This window comes from Bubalus bubalis, chromosome 21 (assembly GCF_019923935.1).
Source record: "Bubalus bubalis isolate 160015118507 breed Murrah chromosome 21, NDDB_SH_1, whole genome shotgun sequence".
NCBI lineage: Eukaryota > Metazoa > Chordata > Mammalia > Artiodactyla > Bovidae > Bubalus > Bubalus bubalis.
In genome coordinates this window covers 28,732,259-28,755,426 of record NC_059177.1, presented here as the reverse complement: position 1 = coordinate 28,755,426, position 23,168 = coordinate 28,732,259, and the positions used below count along the sequence as shown (strand labels likewise).

Below are 23,168 nucleotides of genomic sequence, written 5' to 3'. Positions count from 1 at the left end.
CTTTGTTTAAGAAAAGCCCACTCAACACTCCTGTGGAGAAGAGCAATATAATCCCAGTTTGCATGAAGGGAAATAAAGGCTCAAGATAGCTGCCCAAGTTCCCCAAGATCACCTAGTCAGTGAGGTGTAGAGTCAGATTTTAAACCCAGACTCTAAAATTCGCTCTGTAACTTGTTTAGGCTATATGGAGCTGGAGTCACGTTATCGTACAGCTATCTACCAAGTGCCAGGCCCTACAAGGCCAAGGGGGACAGGGATGTCCCGGCCTGAGTGGACGTGTGGATAGCTGCTCGAGTGAGCGGTTAGATGGATAAAAATAAATGACGGGGGAAATGCATGGGATAATGAGGGAATATAATGAACAGGGGATGGAATGGAAGAGTACGTGAATGAGTGAAATAAGGAAGTAAACGAGGGGATGGAACGGAGTGGGAGAGAATGGGTGAATGGATGGATGGATGGATGGAGGAGTAAGGGGTTTTGAGGCGGCCCTACCAGAAGACCGAGCGCCTCGCTGCCGGCGGGTGGGCAAACGGGCAGCTACTCCACACAGTACGGTAGGCGCGGGCTGCCCCTCCTCGGGCCGGCTCACGCCTCCCCCTCTTTCCCTCCCTCCTCTTCCTCCTCCGTCGCGCGCCCGCCCGCCCGCCCGTCGGCCGCCGGGACCCCAGTCCCCGGCGGGCGGGCGGAGGAGGCGGCCGCCGCGCGCCGCTGCCCTCTCCCCGCCGCCCGGGGTGGCGCGATGCTCAGAGGGGCCCGGTCGCCCGGGGGCCGCCGCCGCCGCGCCGCACCATGAAGCTCCGCAACAAGGCGGCGGCGCTGCTCCTGCTCGCGCTGGCCGCGCTCCTGCTGGCGCTTCTGTCCCTGCGCGCCGGCCGCGCCGCACCCCCAGCGCCCCTCGCGCGCCCCGCATCCACCCCGCCGCGCCGCGCCGCGCCGGCCCCCGCGCGCCTCCCGGGCTGGAGCGCCTTCCCGGGGGCCGGCCTGAGCGCTCGTCGGCGCCGGCCTCCGCGTCTGCGCCCCCGAGCCGGCCGTCGGGGCGCCGTGAGCCTGAAGAAGTCGGCGAGGTGAGTCGTGGCAGCCCCAGAATCCCATCTGTGGACCCGTGTCTCCCTCCCTCCACCCGTGTCAAGTCCAAGGGAGGCTGTGGGCTGGAGGGACAAACTCCAAGTTCACCCACGGGCTGCCCACTTTTATGTCTTACCCTGCTAGAAATGAAAAATCGTCTTCCAGCGCAGTGCTAGTCATCACGTACCTTTTGGAAAGGGAAGTGTCAGGGGAAATGATTGGCATGTTACATTCTTAACTTCCCCGGGCAAAAGCATATATTTTCATTTTTCCAAACTTGCGCCCTTTGTTTAATTTCTCAAAAGCCATCGCGATGCAAGAATGCTTCATCTCTCATATTTCACTGGAGATTTTTTTTTTTAAACCAAAAACTTAGATCTGATTGAGTTGGAAAAGGTAGATTTTTGCTAAGTACTGGCTGTTTCTTATTGAACCTCGAATTGCCCTGTGCTTAGAACAGAAGAGGCACTCTACCTGAGGGTGTTAAAAAGAAGTGTTCTCCTAGGAAGGAGTGATGCGTGGCACGGGAAAGACAGTGGGGGTTCCTTGTAATTCCTTCTTTTTCAGACTCCTGTATGGTCAGAGTCCTGCAAGGAAAACGTCTTAGCCATCAACATTCTGTTTGATATCCTCTTTCTTTACACAGAGCTTAACCCGCCACAGCTTTTCATCAGAGAGTTTTATCTTGGCCTTAGGGTCGCTGGAACGCCTGCAGGTTAGGGATTTGCGTTCATTTCCTTTGTTGTGGAGAGAGCTTTTTAACAATCCCCCTGTCTTGTAACCGTCTGTTTCCTCTACCCTTTTGAGGCTGTTGATGTTTCTAACTGCCAGTTGCAACGTCCACGTTTGCTGGGCTCCCTAATGGCTTGAAACGACTGGAAGACTTCTTTTTGACCATAGTGACTAAATCTGGTTTGACGTTTTTACTATGAGAGAAAAGTCAGGAGACCTCAGTAAGTAGCTGTGTCAGCGTTCTCTTCTGCCTGGTAAGAGATGTACAAATGAGTAGGGATGAGTTTTAGGAGCAAAACACCCAATGACCTATAGAATTGTTTTTGAGTACTTGGAACCATTTATAACCTCTTATGAATGTATTTGCTCTGTAAGGATATTTCTGTTAGGAACTAAATAGGGTTTTCCCTTCTAGGTACTAAGGTTTTTTATAATGGGTTCTAATACAGTTTAACTACAAGGTTGCTGTGATTTGTAAGTTGATGGGACAACTTGGAAGGTAATAAGATTGGAAACCATTTGTCATGGCTAACTTTTTACGAGGCATAGTGTTAACCTCAGTATGTTAAAAGTCATTGTTAATGCAGGTTATGATTCTTAATTATACCATCAGTACCATAACCCTATGATAGTGGTTCTCCCAAAGGGCTCTTTGAACCAGCAGCACCAGCTTTACCTGGGGCTTTGTTAGAAATGCAGTCTTACCCCTCCCCTCTTCCACCCCACCCCTAGACCCTCTGAGTAAGAAATCAGGAGGATGAGGTCAGTAATCTGTGTTTTAATACGCCCTCCTCTTGTTTCTGATGCATACCAAACTTTGAGAGCCTGCTCTAAGTAAGCACTAATCAAGCACTAATATTATCCCCATTTTACAGATGAGGAAAATATTACACAAGGTTTAGCAATTTGTCTCCGTTTCCAAGGTGAGGTTAAATATCCCAGCAGTCTGGGTCCAGGTTGAGCCATTTAGTACTAGTGCACATGTCATACATGAGACTTGCCTGCATTCATCATTTTCCTGAGATTTTTTTCTAAAGAAATGTGACCAATTTTTGGAACTGTCTTCATCCTTCAAGGTGTTGGGAACACTGGGGCAGTATCTTCTTGTCTCTATCTGAACAAATTGGCTCTGACTCAGAAGAGATCACGAGCAGAATCCAAATGGATGGTTTCAGGAAGGACTATTTCCATGAGCAACAGCACCTCCTGAAGTCATTTTTCTTCTGAACATATCTGGTAGATTATCGTGGAAATCATGGCCAACACCATAAGAATAAAGAACAAAATTTTTAAAGTCAGGAAAGAGTAAAAAACAAAAAAGCCACAGGAAGTCTCAGGCTCAAACGCATAAATGTGAAAGCCCTCTGGCAAAGTTGACATTTTTGGGGACTTCTTAAGGTTTCTTTTGCTACCTGGACAGGAATGGTGACAGAAGCAGTAAGGGAGCAGGAGGAAAGATCTTTGCATGGACGCCTTTGTTGCTTTCCTAATCCTGCCTGGGTTAAATTTTTGTGGTTTAGGAGGAATTTCATTTTGGGGAGGGAAAAGTAAGCCTCATATTTTCAGAAAATGAGTGCTTTAATCTCTTGATGTGGCCAGAATCCAGAAGAGATGAAGGCTACATGCGTGATCTGGTATCTCGGGCCTGGGGAGTATTCAGCAGAAATGGTGGGGCTGGATGAGACCCAGTCCACCACCTGCTGACCATCCTTCCAGGGCTATACTGCTCCCTGCAGGGTCGTGGTGTAAATGAACTCCTGCCACGTCAGCACAGCAAGCATGGCATTCTCCTTCCACATCTTGTTTTCATTTCAGAGATGTTTCCAGGGATTTGCCTAGTTAGCAGGCAGACCCTACAATTTTATAAGTAGTCATTTGTATGCAATCTGTCCTGTGGTGGGCTCCCCTTTCCATAAATATAAAGCCAGGAGGTGAGGTCTGAGCTTTTAGGTCAAGGGTGGAATCTGAAAACGGACACCACACTCTTTAAGTAGCGGTTCCAGGGCGCAAGAGAAATGAAATCTTCCTTCTTTTTTTTTTTTTTTGGTGATTTAGACCTGGCTGACTTCCAAAACAAATTTGAGATGACTAACAGTAACTGACACATATACAATAAGGCCATTGAAATACTTACGAAACATGAAAAGTCATAAAGAGGAGGTGGGAAATAAGTACTGTTTGTCTAAAACTAAGGCCACTATTGTTGTGAGGATTAAGTGTTCAATTTAGCTCTAAGCTTCCTGGCAGCCATGTCAAAAAGGGAACCATAATGGGCTGTGTTATTTTCTTTGAATGATAAGAGGAAAAGTTTATCAAGAGGGATCATTTTTTTTTTCATGCAACTGAATCCTAAAATGAGAACTTTACATTAGATTTGATTTCAGAAGACTGTCTCTCCAGCTTGCTTCTGAATACCCTTTGAGCCTGCCTACAGAAGAGGAAGTTTAATATAACTGCCCATCAGTGTGATAGGAAAAAGAATTTGTCATCTGGAGTCCAGAGGATTGGGTTCTATTCTGGAACCATTTCACCCTAATTTCTATATCTGTCAAATGAGAGTCGATCCACAAATTTTCTAAGATCTTTTTCAGCTCTGCCATTTGACCGTCCTGTGATGAGATCATCAAGTTCAGCTGCAAAATCCCAGTAAGGACTGTTGCTTAGCCCTTTGTGTTGTGTCTTGCAAAATCACTCTGTTTCTCATTTATTGGCCGTAACCTAGAACTCCTGCTGATTAGTCAGCCTTCACCCTCTCCTGAACTTCTATTTTTGTCTTTTGATTTAGCTTGGATAGTGCTGTTTTCTCTAGAAGCCATAAAAATATGGCTTCTAAGGGAGACTTGGGCTATGTCTAAGCCCCTCTGTGATTTTGTACCACAGTCATTCAGCAGATGTTTATTACACATGTGTCCTGAGCCAGGTACTCATTGTGCAATGGTAGGTGGAGTTTGGAAGAGGGATGACAACACAAAAACACACTACATATTTGGCAGCCTTCACAGCTGCCCCAATGAGAGGAGGCGAGTATATTTGCTCATCAAGACACAGCACTTTCTGCAGTTCCCTTTGGTCTCTGAGAGAAGTCTCTCAGAGGTTCAAGCCTGAATAAAGATCTCACTAAAGAGGGATTATGTTATACAGCAAAATGCCAGGTCTGTGGCCAACCTATAATTAACCGGTCACCCCAGAGCACATTACAGATCTCCAGATCTTGAGGACCATCTATGATACTTGGTCACTGTGAGTGCAGATTCTAGTTTCACATTCATTTTTGTTGATTGCTCCGTAAGTCCCCTCTTTCACCCTCTCCGTGTATTCATTTAGTAAGTCGTCTTGGTTTTATCTCAAAGTATAACCCCAGTCCCACCATTTCTACTATTTTCATGGTTGCCACCCAGCTCCTGAACACCATGGTTTGGCATGGACCACTGCAGTAGCTTTCTTATCTCTTCTTGCTATTCTTTGGAACTCTGCATTCAGATGCTTATATCTTTCCTTTTCTCCTTTGCTTTTCGCTTAGTGAAGAGGAACTAAAAAGCCTCTTGATGAAAGTGAAAGAGAGTGAAAAGTTGGCTTAAAGCTCAACATTCAGAAAACGAAGATCATGGCATCTGGTCCCATCACTTCATGGGAAATAGATGGGGAAACAGTGGAAACAGTGTCAGACTTTATTTTGGGGGGCTCCAAAATCACTGCAGATGGTGATTGCAGCCAGGAAATTAAAAGACGCTTACTCCTTGGAAGGAAAGTTATGACCAACCTAGATAGCATATTCAAAAGCAGAGACATTACTTTGCCAACAAAGGTCCATCTTGTCAAGGCTATGGTTTTTCCAGTGGTCATGTATGGATGTCAGAGTTGGACTGTGAAGAAGGCTGAGTGCCAAAGAATTGATGCTTTTGAACTGTGGTGTTAGAGAAGACTCTTGAGAGTCCCTTGGACTGCAGGGAGATCCAACCAGTCCATTCTAAAGGAGATCAGTCCTGGGTGTTCTTTGGAAGGAATGATGCTGAGGCTGAAACTCCAGTACTTTGGCCACCTCATGCGAAGAGTTGACTCATTGGAAAAGACTCTGAGGCTGGGAGGGATTGGGGGCAGGAGGAGAAGGGGACGACAGAGGATGAGATGGCTGGATGGCATCACCGACTCAGTGGACGTGAGTTTGAGTGAACTCTGGGAGTTGGTGATGGACAGGGAGGCCTGGTGTGCTGCGATTCATGGGGTCGCAAAGAGTTGGACACAACAGAGCGACTGAACTGAACTGAACTGAACTACAGTAGCTTCTCTTTGACTTGGGGTGTGCACTCTAGCGCCCTCTACAGTCCATTTTCTATACAGCTGCTGAAATAATCTTAAATAATATGACAAAGTTTGCTGGTTCCAGTCACTAACTTCACATCCTACACAGTAAAATTCAGTTTCTTAGTGTGGCCTTTGAACCGTATTTCAGGCCCATTTAGCTCTCTGACCTCATCTCCTATCCCTCCCCACTTCACTCACTCTGCTTCAACCACTCTGGCCAGCACTGCCTACTTTTTCCTATGCTGAAATGTTCTTTGCTGCTGTCCTTGTGTGGCTAGCTTCCTCATTTCTCTCAGGTTTATGCTTTCAGGTTTTTGCCTCGGAGGATTCTTCCCAGCTGGGACCCTGCCCATCATCCTGTACCTCCTTGCTCTTATTTATTTTTTTTTTTTTAGCACTAAATAGCTAATTTTTTAAATAGTACTCATCATTATATGAAAATACTACTTTGCTCCTTCCCCCTTCATGCACGCTTCATGTCTTGTTAATCAATTTACAGCTGGCACCTAGAACAGAGATAAGCTCTCAGTAGGTACTCAGTAAATATTGGCTGAGTGAACTAATGAATGAATGAATGCAGCACCCCCTTTATGCCAGCAATATACTAAGACTTTGCTTCTGTTATAAAATTGCATATTACTTAATAATATTCAAAACAATCTTACACCTTTTAGGGAGGATCTCTAATAGTAACATCCTTTCAAGAAAGGGAATATTTTTCTTTTAATAGGTTTTAATTTTTTTAGAGGGCTTCCCTCGTAGCTCAGTTGGTAAATCATCTGCCTGCAATGCAGGAGAAAGTGAAAGTGAAGTCGCTCAGTCGTGTCCGACTCTTTGCGGCCCCATGGACTGTAGCCCACCAGGCTCCTCCATCCATGGATTTCTCCAGGCAAGAGTACTGGAGTGGGTTGCCATTTCCTTCTCCAGGGGATCTTCCCAACCCAGGGATCGAACCCGGGTCTCCCGCATTGTAGGCAGACGCTTTACCGTCTGAGCCATTTTCTTCTGTCCTGCAATGCAGGAAACTCAGGTTCAATTCCTGGGTTGGGAGGATCCCCTGGAGAAGGAAATGGCAACCCACTCCAGTATTCTTGCCTGGAGAATTCCATGGACAGAGGAGCCTGTTGGGCCATAGTCCATGGAGGTCCAAGAGTTGGACACGACTTAGTGACATTTGTGGAAAAATTGGGGAGTATGTACTCCAGAGGTTTCCCTTATATCTTGTACCCAGTTTCCTCTCTGATTAAAATCTTATACTGGTATGATACATTTGTTGTAATTTACCAAATAATAGCAATACATTATTACTAATGTTTGGTATTTTTAGATTACCTTAGTTTTTACTTTGGAGAAGGCAATGGCACCCCACTCCAGTACTCCTGCCTGGAAAGTCCCATGGATGGAGGAGCCTCGTGGGCTGCAGTCCATGGGGTCGCAAAGAGTCGGACACAACCGAGCGACTTCACTTTCACTTTTCACTTTCATGCATTGGAGAAGGAAAGGAAAACCCACTCCAGTGTTTTTGCCTGGAGAATCCCAGGGACGGGGGAGCCTGGTGGGCTGCCGTCTATGGGGTCGGACAGAGTCGGACACGACTGAAGTGACTTAGCAGCAGCAGCAGCAGCAGTTTTTACTTCGTGCTCTTTTTCAGTTCCAGGATTTTATCCATGACATCATGTTACATTTGGTTGTCACATCTCTTTGAGCTCCTCTGGGCTGTGGCAGTTTCTCAGACTTTCCTTCTTTGTTGATGACCTTGAGAGTTCTGAAGAGCACTAGTGAGGTATTTTGTAAGATGCTTCACGATTGGAATGTATCTGATATTTTACTCAGGGTGACTCTGGGGTTATGAATTACCAGGAGAAAAACTATAGAGATATAGCACCATTTCATCACATCATATCAAGTGTATATACTATCAACGTGAATTAATGTTGGCCTTGGTCACCTGGCTGAGATAGTGTTTCTAGACTTACTCTTTCCCTGTCTCCATACCGTACTCTTTAGAAGGAAGACACTGCACAGCTGCCATGTAAGGAGTGTGGAGTTATGTTGCCCCTCCTTGAGGATGGAGCGTGCTTAATCACTCAGCCATGTTCAAATCTTTGTGACCCCATGGACTGTAGCCCACCAGGCTCCTCTGTATGGGATTCCCCAGGCAAGAATACTGGAGTGGATTGCCATTTCCTTCTCCAGGGAGTATGGAATATCTGTATATAATTTATTTGAAATTCTTTTGTGTGGGAGATATTGTGTTTCTTCTCCCCCATTTGTTAATTTATTCAGTCATAAATCAGTATAGAATCATAGATATTTTATACTTTGAGTTACAATGCAACATGACTTTATTTTGTTGTTGAAATTGTTTCAGTTCAAGTCATTAGTAGCTCTTACAGTTGGCTGCTATGCCCTTTAGACATACTCCCATCCCTGTGCTTTGGTTTTTTGTTTTCAGTCTTGTCTTTCTGGGCACTTTCTTACTCTCTGGCACTATAAGAGGCTGCAGGCTCACCTCCTGTGTTTCCTGCTTCAGACATAAAATCGGTCATTTCTTCCAGGAGACCTGATTTCGCTCATTGGAAAATGGTGTTAAAAGCCAAGATTTGGATACTCAATATGTTTGTTGCTATTGGGGTGTCATTTAATTTGGCCCTCACAGCCCAGAGAGCAAAACACATATATGTGTACTAACCTATGTATGTACATGTACTTATAAATTTTTCCATGTATGACCATCTCTGTGTAAGTTAAACATGGATTTATACTTAATGTCTCCAACTGTAATCTGCTACCACATGGATCATTCTAACCTCTTTTCCTTGATTCTCTGGGAGAGGGAGTGTTTTTATTTCCTAGAAGCCCCAGCGAAAGTTTTCTCCCATCTTATTGGCTTTGTTTGGTTTGAATGCCTACAGTGTGGATGAGGAAATGGAAAGGAATAGAGGGGTGAGATGGTATCCGCTAATTGATGTAAACCAAGCAAGGTTCACCACTTAAGTTAGGGATGAGGCCAAATATGCCTGAACCACGGGGTGGAGATAAAGTAATAGACGTTGTGGTTGGCTCCTGACCTCTATTTTCCCATCCCACCCCCAGTTTGGCAGTGAGGCGTACCTCCAGGCAATGGTCTAAACCTACCGTGACATCCCCATCCATGCCATAGTGTAATCTTTGTACATCCAGGACCAAGATATAATTTCATTTCTCTGGCAATAGTTACTGGTTTTACAGGTGTTACATGACCCAAGCTGACCTAATCAGCCAGAAGAGGACTTATTTTATGTTAGTGGACGAAAGACTTTATCGTCTAGACACAAACAAGAAAATAAACAATTGCAATTTTAAAAAATTGCAATCAGAGAGACAGGATAAGGGAAAAGTATTTCTAGTGGCTGGAACTGTATGATAGGAAACTCAGGGACTGGCAGGTCTGTCTCTGGCATGGAGAAAGCTGGGGAGTTCATTTTTCCCAGGTGTCACTGCCATCCTCAGAAAACCAGCCTTGACTGAAGTCACCACTCTGGGCAGTAGAGAAAGATGGAGACTGTGGATCCTTGTGGACAGTGCTGAACCCTGAGAACCACAGCTTTGGAGGCCTGACCCATCTTGAACCCTCCTGTTCCATGCTGCAGTTGAGATTTCCGTTATTTGCCACCAAAATCCTCTCCCGCCCTGCCGTGATGTGCCATATGTGGTATCCTGCTTCCCTGACCGGGGATCAAACCTGCATACCCTGCACTGGAAGTGCAGAGTCTTAACCACTGGACTGCCAGGGAAGCCCCTAAACTCCTTTTAATGGAACTAGATGGTTCTTTCAGAGAAGGCAATGGCAACCCACTTCAGTACTCTTGCCTGGAAAATCCCATGGATGGAGGAGCCTGGTAGGCTGCAGTCCATGGGGTCGCTAAGAGTTGGACAAGACTGAGCAACTTCACTTTCACTTTTCACTTTCCTGCACTGGAGAAGGAAATGGCAACCCATTCCACTGTTCTTGCCTGGAGAATCCCAGGGACGGGGGAGCCTAGTGGGCCGCCGTTTCTGGGGTCGCACAGAGTCGGACACGACTGAAGGGACATAGCAGCAGAAGCAGTAGCAGCAGCAGATGGTTCTTTACATCAAAACCTAAGTGCTATTGATGATGAAAAAAGGCAACAGCTATAGGGCCACCCAAGAAATGAAGGTCCGTTACACCCTGGAGCTGCCATCCTGTGTCCTTGACCTTGTCCAGGTGATTCTGGAATATGTTCCTAAGCCAAATTAGAGCCTTTGGGGGGTGGAGGATTTAAAAAATTGCAATCAGAGAGACAGGATAAGGGAAAAGTATTTCTAGTGGCTGGAACTGTATGATAGGAAACTCAGGGACTGGCAGGTCTGTCTCTGGCATGGAGAAAGCTGGGGAGTTCATGGACCCAGGATGACAAGGAGGGTTGAGAAGCAATGCCAAGCAACTGGGGTGGGGTTGGGTGGGTGCTGACATATTTCCCAAGGCCAGCTTCTGCCCTCTGCTGGCTGTTCTGGCCCATCATGTCTGACTCTTTGTGACCCCATGGACTGTAGCCCGTGGGCTCCTCTGTCCATGGAATTCTCCAGGCAAGAATACTGGAGTGGGTTGCCATTTCCTATTCCAGGGGATCTTCCAAACCCAGGGATCGAGCTCGCATCTCTTTCATCTCCTGCATTGGCAGACAGATTCTTTACCACCAGCACCACCTCTTATCACCATTTAAAATGCTTTTTCAAAAAAGAAAATAACAGGCAGACTTGAAGATGGAATTCATGTTCCTCCCCAGAACTTGCCCAGCACTTGATATATTTTATATCATGAAATTTTGACAACTGCCCCAGAAAAAAGAGTTTCTTGATTTGATGCCTTTATTTGGATTCCATGCTATTTTGGTAGCCAAGAGTGGCTGTGGTGTGTTTGAGGGTGATCTTTAGATGCCCGCTTCCCCCCGACCTCTTTTAGCAACACAGAAGACTGTCATCTTCCGATAAATATTCAAAGCCGTACAGTTTAGAGTCCAAGCTTTCCATAAGTAGGAGGCAATAGAGAACATGTAATTTAAAATGCAATTTCCTTTTATATGAGAGAAAACTGAGGTCCAAACAGCTAAAATAATAGTAATGCACTAAAGCACCAAGCACAGGCCTAGCTCATGGTGATCCCTCAGCGTGTGACATGCTGTTCTGGGTACTGTTCTCATCTTGGTTGCTTTATTATTTAGAAACTGAATCCTAACTAGATCCAGCTGACTGGCTGTGTGGCTTTGAATGAGTCAATGCTCCTCAGCAAATCTAGGCTTTCTCCTAAGTTCAAGGAGGAAATGAAACAATGTGAGTCAAATGCTGGCACGGAACGTGCAACCCGAGAGGCTCTCAGCAAATGTTAACCAGAGCTAAGATGTAGACTCAGGCAGGCTTTTCGCTGGGCTGTGTCTTGAGGAAATGCAGACAGCCTCTGTGTATAGCGAATGCTATCCTAACCCAGTGACCTGGTCCTTAGTAAAAGCTGGGGAAATAGATGGGACAGGACCCTTTTCACTGTCTCTGGTAGAGTTGGGCAATTTTTCTGGAGAGTTTGAGAACCCAAAAGTCTGGCCATCTATAGCTTTGACTTCTGCTCAAGGACAGAAAAACTATTGTTTCTGATCTTAGAAAAGCTGAGGGTAAGTGAAGAGTTTGCAGGAATTAAGCAGTGTCTTTAGGAACCAAAATGCAGGATTTTGTCCACAGACACTGCTCTTCAGGAGCCTGTGTCTCTGCTTGGACTTGAACCCTTGCTCTGCTTTCTTCTCCTCTCAATTTTGTGGGAATTACAAGGAGCCAATTGTTTGACCGCTGCTCCAAAGTAACAGGCCTTAGTGTTCAAGTATCAAATATCATCCCTCAGGAGAAATGGGGTAATGGACTTTGCTGTTAAAGTCTGAGAAGTTTAGAAAGTGTGCAAACACTACAAACCTTATTTGCAATAACTGAGTATTGACACTTAAGTTTTTTGCTGCTCTGCCTTGCCCATTTTGGGCATGGGTATAAAGGAGTTGGAGAAAAATGAAGGCTTCTGATGCATCTAAGTTAATATTTAATAATAATGATGATGATAACTAATATTTATTGATGACTTAAAACACTCCAGGTACTATAGAAAGCATTTTGCCACATTATTTCATTTAATCTTAGTAACAATCTAAGAGATGGGTACTGATATTGGATAGGCAATATTCTTTTTAGTTAGAAGTGATGGAATTTCAGCTCCTCAGCTTAATCATAAGCATATCACTTAATCATAAAAAGGGATTTACTAGCTCATAAAACTGTGAGATCAATTAAAACTGCAAAGGAGATCAAGCTTCAGTCACAAATGTATCCAGGATGTCTGTCTTGTCTTGCTTGTTTAGTCACTCAGTCATGTCTGACTCTTGGTGGCCCTTTGGAGTGTAGCCCAGGCTCCTCTGTCCATGGGATTTTTCAGGCAAGAATATTGGAGTGGGTTGCCATTTCCTGCTCCAGGGTATCTTCCCAACCCAGGGATGGAACCCATATTTCCTGGTCTCCTGCATGGCAGGCAGATTCTTTATCCACTGAGCCATCCAGGAAGCCCATGTGATCATCTTGCCTCTATTTTTTTAGCTCTGCTTCCTTCTGTGTGGGCCACACTTGTAGGTCAGTTTTTTTTCTGTGTGATAGTTCCAACAGATCTGGACTTGTGTCCTCCTCCTTTAGTAACCTTGAAGGAAAAGATTTCATCCAGCAAGAGTCCCAGGGCTGCCTCCGCTGCTCTGGCTTGGATCCCATGTGCATCCAATCCCCGATGGCCTCACCTGGTGGGGAGGATATTTCAGCCCATCCCAACCTCATGGACTGAGAACTGAGATTCCCCCCAAAGAAAACTGAGGTGTCTTTAGCAAAAACACCTGGAAATGGATGCTAGTAAGAAACACCAAAACCAAAAGCAGAGAACCACTGGAATCAATAAGCCCATTTTACAGATGGAAAACCTGAGGGTTAGAGATGGTGAAAGTGTTGGCCCAAGAAATGGAACAGCCAAGTCACAGACCTAGAATTTGAAGCCAGGTCTATGTGAAACTAGATCTATATTGCTTTTTTAAAAAAAAACTTTATCAAGGAAGGGTATTTATTGGTTCACATAACTTAAAAGTCCAGTGGATATACTAGCTTCAGACATGATTTGATCTTTACTTACAACCACACTGTATTTGAGAACATATCTTAAAATTTGAACTGTTTGCTTGCTTTCCAGAATCCCTTTGAAGAAGATACCTTTAATGAAATCTCTCTTTTTTTTTAACTTCGAAAATTGTTTATATTTATAAGGGAAAAAACAGATTATAAAAGTTATCTCATTTTTAATGCTTTCTATATATTTATGTATTTATAAACACATACCCACATATATTGGTTATATCTCTGGAAGGTGGTATCTGCCTGTGTGCTCAGTCATGTCCAACTCTTTGCAACCCCATGGACTGTAGCCTGCAAGGCGCCTATGTCCATGGAATTTTCTAGGCAAGAATACTAGGGCGGGTCACCATTTCCTCTTCCAGGGGATTTTCCTGACCCAGGAATTGGACCCGTGTCTCTTGCGTGTCCTGCATTGGCAGGCGGATTCTTTATTACTGCACCACCCGGAAAGTGGTATACCAGAATGTTAACAGAAGTTATCAAATTGGGTACCCCTTCTTTTGCTTGTCTATATTTTGCATTTTTCTATGCTAAATATATGGATTACTTGCATATTGATAAAACAATTTAAAGTATATTAATTATCATAAAAATAAAAAATCCCTTATTGGCCTGAGGCATAAGAAGATGGAAATTAGTTGGGGAAACTACTTTTCCTCCCTTTAGGTTGGTAGGTCCTTCATGCTCTGTTTTGGGGAATGAAATAGAGGTGTCCATTCATGGAATATATAATCCACACTCTTCCCCCTCATGTCACCAGACATTTATTTCAAACCAGTGCTGCTGGTTCATATTTTTAAAATCTCAATAACATCTTAATTTGAAAAGAAAAGGGAGATGGAGAAATAGAATTCCCTGTGTGTCAGGAACAATCATAAGGGGGAAAACTGAAACGAGAATTAGTCCAGGCAGCGTCCTAAAATTTTGGAAGAAGAATTATGAACTCAGTTGTGTACAACCTCAGCTAAGGACGAGTGGCAAATGTAGACAGCATATTAAAAAGCAGAGACATTCCTTTGCCAACAAAGGTCTGTATGGTCAAAGTTATGGTTTTTCCAGTAGTCATATATGGATGTGAGAGTTGGACCACAAAGAAGGCTGAGCACCAAAGGATTGATGCTTTTGAACTGTGGTGTTGGAGAAGACTCTTGAAAGTTCCTTGAACTGCAAGGAGATCCAACCAGTCAAACCTAAAGGAAATCAGTCCTCAATATTCATTGGAAGGACTGATTCTGAAGCTGAAGCTCCAATACTTTGGCCACCTGATGTGAAGAGCTGACTCATTAGAATGGATCCTGATGCTGTGAAAGACTGAAGGTAGGAGGAAAAGGGGATGACAGAGGGCGATATGGTCGGATGGCATCACCGACTCAATGGACATGAGTTTGAGCAAGCTCTGGGAGATGGTGAAGGACAGGGAAGCCTGGTGTGCTGCAGTCCTTGGGGTTGCAAAGAATTGGACGTGACTGAGCAACAACAAAGGGCGAGTGGATAGATTGCGGAGGAAGAGATGGTGCAGGTATGCTATGGGAGTCACACCTGGTGGGGCTCTAGTGGGCGCTGAAATCCAGTTCACCTTCAGATCACTGAATCAGGAGCCCAAAGTAAAGATAAAGGCTTTATGTGCCTAGAGGGGGCTTCTTTTCTGACTCACGTGTATGTGGTCCCATATACAGCATCATAACGAAAAGCAAGGCTTCTTAAGTCTTGAGTTTGAATCCTGACTCTGCTTCCTAATCATAAGCCATGTATATGTGTACAATGATGGCTAAAACCAGATACACACACATACAAAATCACCAACTTTGGGCATTGACACCTATTGTTCTTTAGAGCTAGACTTTGTTTAGGAACACAGCCATGTTTCAAATGTTGTGATCCAAGCAAAATATGAATTATTAATCACTGGATTCACTTATCGAATGATTTTATTAAGTCTCCCCCTCATAGCAGATATTTTTGCATTGTTTCAACACTGCTCATGTAATCCAGGGACTTCAAGGCAAATGTCAGCTTTTCTGTCTGTCTTGGAAGATTAAAGACTGTTGATTTAACTCCAAACCATGGGTCATTAAAAGTGATTTAACTGTTAGCACAGTCCTGGGCGTCATGTCTGGGTTGCTAAGTAAAGGCTCTACTCACAGCTCCAGTGTGGAAATTTTTTGTCAGGAGTTTTATGTGTTCCCAGACCTGTAGTTTGCAAGGAACTTCATTATGTCTCTGGCTGCCAACACTTAACATGGATATAATCACCCATCACCAGACTCTTTTGCTAGGAGCTAAATCAAGGTATTTCCACTTTTTTCAACTGCCACTGTGACCTCATTTGCAAATCTCCATGTTCAAATAGCCATGGCTTCATCTTAAAAGAGATTCCACTGGGACAGGGGTTGGGGGGAAGAGCATTCTACAAGTCAGGTCTTCCCTAGGGTGAGCATATTCAAGTCAAATCTTAAAATTTGTCTGTTTCCCTTCCTTCCCACCTCCCCCCTCAAATTTCTGGGTTTCCTTCCCTATTAAAACTAGACACCAACAGTGCCGGTTCAGGCTGTGATTTTCTGTCCAGCTCACACTGCCAGCCCATATCATAGCATCAGGCTTACCTGAGTTAATTTAGCCTGTCAGTTAAGAAGCCCTGATAACAGGGGTAGCAGGAGACAGCAGAAAAGAGGGTCTGAGTAGAAGCAATTACTTGCATTAATAATTCAGTGTGTTTTGCAGTAATAGGCTCCAAAGTAAATAGCACTACACATAAATGCTGTATTTCATTATTTATACACTCCAGAAATTGAAGTTTAATTAAGTCACACGCTTGAGACTTTTAAGCAATTAAGGAGACGCTCGTCTCCAGCAGTGCAGAGGTGGTGGTTGAGCCTTCTCTGTTGTTCTGAGCATCATTTTTCATTGGATCACAGAGCGGGCATAAACCAGGACAAGGAGGGTGGCGTTTTCCAAACCTCAGTCATTCCTACATCATCATCATGATTTTTAAGACTATACTACTGTATGCTAACTTGAAAAGAAAAAAACTTAAATCTATCCTTGTTATAAATGTGTGCCTTTGTGTATTTATTTAATAGCAGCTTTATTGCAATATAATTCAAATACCCTTAAAAGGTGTACAATGTGGAGATTTTTAGTTTACTCACAGAGTTGTGCAACCATCCCTGCTATCCAGTTTCAGAACAGTTTCATCACTTGGAAAAGAAACCCTATACCCATGAAACAGTCACTCCCCCTTCGCCCCTTCTGTGAGTCCCTGGTAACCACTAACCTGCCTTATGTCTCTATGGATTTTCCTGTCCTGGACTTTTTGTACATTTGGAATCATGCAACATGTAGTCTTTTGTATTTTCACAAACTATTTTAAAGGTTCTAATATGTTGACAGGTGCATCAGTGCTCCATTCCTTTTTAGTGCCACGTAATATTCCTTTATATGGGTATACCACATTTTGTTTATTCATTCATCAGTTGATGGACACTTGGGTTGGACTTTTTGGCTATTGTAAATAATGCTACTAGGAGCATTTACAAATGTACATGTTTTTGTGAGGACAATTGTTTTCATTTCTCTTGGGTGGATACCTAGCAGTAGAATTACTGGGTCATATGGTAGTTCTATACTACCACCTGATATACCAAGACTTTGGCCACTTGATGCGAAGAACTGACTCATTGGAAAAGACCCTGATGCTGGGAAAGATTGAAGGCAGGAGGAGAAGGGGATGACAGAGGATGAGATGGTTGGATGGCATCACTGACTCAATGGACATGAGTTTGAGCAAGCTCTGGGAGTTGGTGATGGACAGAGAAGCTTGGCGTGCTGCAGTCCATGGGGTCACAAAGAGTTGGACATGACTGAGCAGCTGAACTGAACTGACCGATGGTAGTTCTATAGTTAAAATTTTGAGGAACTGTTTTCCAAAGCAGTTGCACTATTTTGCAGTCTCACCAGTCCTGCTTGAGGGTGCTGATTTCTCCACATTCTTAGTGTATTTGTTTGTAAAGAAAACTTTATAGCACTGACATAAATTGTTAGCAATAACATAAATAGAAGGGGATTGTCAAATCAAACACTAAGAAAACAAGACAGCTTTTCATTTCTAACTTGGTACTCGTGCCTGCTGAAGGCTCTCTAGCTGAGGCCTGCTGTCTTCTCAGTTGAAAAGGAGAATTAGGCAATGTTAGAAAGACATATTAGCACTGTTGAAAAAGACGTTGTTAAAAAAGAACTGAAAATGGAATAACTTCTTACTGTGAGACTCAATGTTATTTGATGCAGTGTCTAAACGATAACTACAATCTATGCATCACCTCTTCAGAACACAAGGAATTTGGAGGCACTGATGTCATGGGCAAGCGTGTTCCATCTTGTTTCAGCTGTCAGCTCCACGGTTACCTCATACAAGGAGCTCAGAGGTGGATGGTCTAATGTTTGTTATGTTTTTTGTTTTCCTTCTCATAGTCTGGATGTTTTCTAAGAACTCTTGGGTAAATTTGAGAAACTCAAAATTACTACATCCTTGATAGGATAATAGCTGTTAACCCAGTAAATCCCTTCCCGGGAATGTAGTGTAAGGAAATAATGCAAAAAAGGGGAAAAAAAATCTATTGACCTATACATGTTTAGTGCAAGATTTTATATGTACATATATATACATATATATGTATATTTGAGAAAAATTGAGAACAACCACCATGAAAGAAATGGTAAGCCATGGTGTTTTAGTCAGATAACCAGTTAAAATGATGGTCATGAAGACTTAAAAAGTAACAGGAAAAGTAAAAGAATCAGATGAAAAAAGTAGAATATAAAATTATATGTACACCATTAGTATGTATTTTATTTGGTGGAGTAAAGACCAGACTGTAACATGCAAAAAAAATTTTATGGGGCAAGGATTTTTTTTCATGTACCAACTTTACTATTTCAACACATAATGTTTTATATTTTAAAAATTGAAACTATACATTGTGTGTTTTATTCCAACCTTTTTTCTAAGGATTTTTAAAATTTACATTGCCTTATGTTGACTGTAAATAATATTGTGTGCTTGCTGTAAATTACAATGAAAGAGTAAGTAATCACCAAACAAGGTAGGTTTTTGGAATGAAATAAAAGACCCCGATAGAAAAGAAGAGGGAAGGTGCTCCTTCAATGAGGTGGTCAGGGAAGCGTGATTCTACTGTCGAAGGAGAAGGAGGTGGTTTTGCAAAGAGCTGTGCTGTGCTGTGCTGTGCTATCGCTTCAGTTGTGTCCGACTCTTTGCAACCCCATAGACTGCAGCCTGCCAGGCTCCTCTGTCCATGGGATTTCCCAGGCAAGAATACTGGAGTGGGTTGCCATTTCCTTCTCCAGGGGATCTTCCTGACCCAGGAACTGAACTCGAGTCTCTGCATTGGCAGGTAGATTCTTTACCACTGAGCCACCAGGGAAGCCCTAGGGAAGAACATTCCAGAAGCAACAGTGTATGTGAAGGTCCAGGATGTAAGCACAGCACCAGGTGTCTCAGGACATGAGAAGGAAAAGGTGGACAGTATCCAGCTCACAAAATTGAAGGATCAGGATGCAGAAACCATCTTTTAAAGAGCCGTTGAAGTCCCTAAGAGCGTATGGGGGTCAAAATGAGTAGGACACGACTTAGCAACTAGACAACAACAAGAATGTTGACAAGGACTGTGGTGAGGATATGTACTGTGGGCAAGAAGCTCAACTGTTCAGGGAATGAAGAGGAGTGACCAGACAGCTGAGAGATGACACCAACAAGGAAGATGGAATAGTTGCATCCACAGACTTCACCGTGGAGACACAGTGTCTCGACGTGTTAGGGAGGAGCAGGGAGGAAACCAGCCTCTGAGGCTCCTGGGACAGGACAGGAAGAAGAGCTGCACTTGTGGGGTCGGCTGGGGAGGTGGCATCCTCGCAAGGCGGCATGTTTTCATTAAGGCAAGAGGTGAAGAGAAGACCCAGAGAAAAGGCAGAGGAAAGAGCTTCATTCCTGAAGGTGAGGGGAAGAGTTAGGGAGAGAGAGGAGAGGTGAGAGGTCAACTCAGGTGATGAGTTCCTGTGTGGAGATGGACTCCGGATGCTTATAGTCCAAGTGTGTTAATATGCAAACTCTGGGGTCTCACCCCAGAACCACGGAATCAGAATCTCTCTGGGGTGGAAGTTATAATATTAACAGACACCTCCTGTGATGATGATATGCAGTCAGGCTGGGAATCCCCTACTCGAGATGGTATCTGGTATCTCTTCCACCTATGAAACTGGTAGAACAATGAAAATTTGGATGAAGGGCCTCAGTTCAGTCGCTCAGTCATATCCGACTCTTTGCAACCCTACGGACTGCAGCACGCCAGGCTTCCCTGTCCATCACCAACTCCTGGAGCCTGCTCAAACTAATGTCCATTGAGTTGATGTCATCCAACCAGTGAGCCTCAGAGAGGGGATGGATCCATAGAGCATTTAAAGGATGACTCAAGGTTGAGAAGAGAAGCAGAGTGAGTCTAAGGCAATCTGAAACCTATTTCTAAGACCTATGTAAAGACTCATTTGATTGCTAAGTTGTAAGTTCATTTCAAACTGACTTAAAGGGAAGAAAATTTGTTGGCTTGATCAATGACCTTCCAGGGTTAAAGCCATACACCTGGATTCAGGTGCCCAAGTTATGCCATTTGAGATCTGACCTGCCTCCTTTTGGCTCTGCTTTCCACCCTGTTGACTCCCATCCAGGCTCTACCAGTGCAGTAGCTGAGTTGATTGCCATCAGCTGCAGCCTCAGCAGCAGGCCTGTAAAACTCCTGGACAGCCAATGTCTACTCCAGTCTTTTATAAAGTGTAAAGAAGAACATAGGTAACCATCAGTCAGAGCAGTTCAAGTACGATTCCCATCTCCCATTCCCCACCAACACCTGGCAACTCTAGGGGTTTAGAAGTCTGAGGTCTGTAGCCTGGACATCCCTTGACCCTTGCAGGGTCTTCAGGTGACATTTGAGAGGGGCTTGTGTCCCACTGGTAAGATTTGGTGGAAGGCACACCATTTCAGCACTCTTAAACTTGATTATTCCTTGTGGCCACAGAACACAAACGCTTATTACCTGAAGCCTGCAATTTTTAACGTAACATGAGAGGTAACAGAGTAGGGGGCAGCAAAGGTCTCATTAAATCCCAGCCTCCGATACTTGAACTGCCACCAGGAGAAGCTTTATTTGTCTTTTTTAGTACCTGTCACCAGACACCAAAAAGGACTGCAGGCCCCAGCTCCTGCTCTGTGTACCATGCAGGCCCAAATCACTGAAGCCTGCAAAGAAAAGTGGCCTGCTGTGCTGCAGGGAAGTGCAAGCTTTTTTTTAATCAAGAAGAAAATAAAGTATTTGTCACATAGTTTGGGCACATGAATAATACAGACAATTACATCATGCATTTCTGTGTACCCTGCTCTCATCTTCAAAAATAAAAACTTAAGTGCCCGGAAGTAACCACTGCCTTGTCTTTGATGTTTCTCATCCTCATAACATGATGACTTTTACTCCATATGTCTGTGAACAACACGCAGTGTTGTTTGCTGGTTTTTCAGCTTCATCCAAACTGTCTCATTCTACCGTTATCCTGCTACCTAATTGCTCTTATTCCTCTTTGTCCTTATGTTTGTACATGACCTTTTGAGTTGTTTATTTTCGTTGCTGTGCAGTATTCCATTCACACTTGTCAAATATATTCATGATTCTCCTGTGCATGGACACGAAAGTTATTTCCAACTTTTCAATATTATAAATAGGACTGCTGTGAGCATTCTTGCATGGGTCCTATGCAAATGTGCAAGAGTTTCTTCAGGTCTCATATGCAGGTGTAGAACCAGAAGAGTGAGGGTGTATATATATCTTCACTCCTGACAGATGTGACCAAAAGGCTTTCCAAGGTGTTTTCTGCTGCTGCTGCTGCTGCTAAGTTGCTTCAGTCGTGTCCGACTCTGTGCGACCCCATAGACGGCAGCCCACCAGGCTCCCCTGTCCCTGGGATTCTCCAGGCAAGAACACTGGAGTGGGTTGCCATTTCCTTCTGCAGTGCATGAAAGTGAAAAGTGAAAGTGAAGTCGCTCAGTCATGTCTGACTCCTAGAGACCCCATGGACTGCAGCCTACCAGGCTCCTCCATCCATGGGATTTTCCAGGCAAGAGTACTGGAGTGGGTTGCCATTGCCTTCTCCTTCCAAGGTGTTTAGGTCAACTTAAATTGCCCCAGCAGCATCTGAGCTGTCCCCCACCTCTGTATCCACTCTGAAACATGTATAGTCCAACTTTTATTTTTTAAGTTTCACCAGTCCAAAACAACATAGACTCTCCTTATTGTTTGAATTAGTATTTTCCTGATTACTGAGGTTAAGACATTCATGTAGAAGTCCAAAGTGTAAAGCTAAACTAGGTGGAGTTGTTCTCTTTGGAGGAGGGGTAATGGCTCATATTTAAGACAGCTAAGGTGTTGCATTTACTATTCTAGTACCTGTGGATACTTGTGTTTTTAAATATTGAGCATAATTTTAAGCAAATGAGTATGCATTAAATGTTTTTGTAGCATATTTTGGCTGGTATTTTGACTTTTTCTTAATTGACTGTAATTTTGGCATTATCTGTGACATATCCTTCCCATCCCTTTACATAAATTAGTTGGGAGTTGGCTTTAATAGCAGGTATGAAAGTCCATCCATGAAGCTGAGGGAGAGAAGACATCTGAGTCCTGAAGGCAAGGATTCTTGGTTTCACCAGGCATGCTTCTGATTTAGTACCTTTGCTCTGACTGTCCCCTTTGCCTGGAATCCTCCTCACCCACAAAAGCATGTGACTCCTTCCCTCCCCACCATCAGATTGTCATCGGATCTTGCCTTTTCAGTGAGGACTTACTTCCCAATGTATAGTATGTTCCAAACCATCAGACACTCCTGTATCCCTCATGGTTCCACCGTGTATTTCCTGCTTGCTGGATAACTTTCTTTGTGAGTTACTTATTATTATTTGTTTTGACTGTTATTCTTTCTTTGTCTTTCGCCTACCACCTGTAGAATGTAACTTCAGCAAGGGCGGGCATTTTGATCTGTATTGTTCACTGCTGTCTTCCTGGTACCCAGAAAGGTGTCTGGCACATAGTAGGCACTTCATATAGATTTATGGAGTAATGGGATGGAGTGAGCAAAGAAAAGAGAGCAGAAAAGAGCATTTCTGAGAGACAGCACATGTGCTAGGATGTGAAGATGACTAGAAATGAGATGGAGAGCTGCAGCCTAAGTGTGGCTGTGATTATGAATGGCTGCCCACCCAGGCTCCAGGTGCTGGAGGCAGATACAAGAGACCTAAGTAGAAGCCACAATCAGCAGTTTGAACTTGATCTTCAAGGCAGTAGGGAGCCTTTACGTGGCTTTTATCAAGGGAATAACACAATCCTATTTGCATTTTAGAAGAACGTGACTCTGACACCAACAAGGAGAAATCATAGATGGGGTTAAGGATCAGATTGGAGGCGGGTGGACCATCTAGGGGGAGTCACAGTGATCTTGGTGAGGGAAGATGATGCCTCCTCAGGTAGCAGCAGGGAGCTGAAGAGACGTGAACAGTCTCAGAAGATACATCTCTACTGTCCTCTCCTCTGATCCCCGAAATCAGTGGAATCTGAGTAAGTCTATGCATCTGGACCTCACTAAGCCGGGAGGCCATGCTTTTACTCAGCATGCTCTTAAGTAATCAAACTGGAAAGTCTTCCAAAGTGTTCCACCCACATCTTCAACTTTCCTCTTGGTGAAAGAAATCTGGAGCACGGCCGCCTTTATTTGAGCGAGCAGTGAATAATGGAGTAGCACGCTGATTGAACTCGAAG

At 44.0% G+C, this 23,168-nt stretch overlaps 1 protein-coding gene across 1 annotated transcript in view; it reads left to right on the top strand.

The window, feature by feature from the left end:
• The first annotated feature begins 661 nt into the window (after positions 1-661).
• Positions 662-23,168, top strand: part of GXYLT2 (glucoside xylosyltransferase 2) — an 81,507-nt gene continuing 59,000 nt past the window's right edge. Inside the window, exon 1 of the mRNA XM_025273042.3 lies at positions 662-1,067. Coding sequence (XP_025128827.1) covers positions 793-1,067 — 275 coding nt within the window. The 5' untranslated portion in view covers positions 662-792. The remainder of the gene's footprint in view (positions 1,068-23,168) is intronic.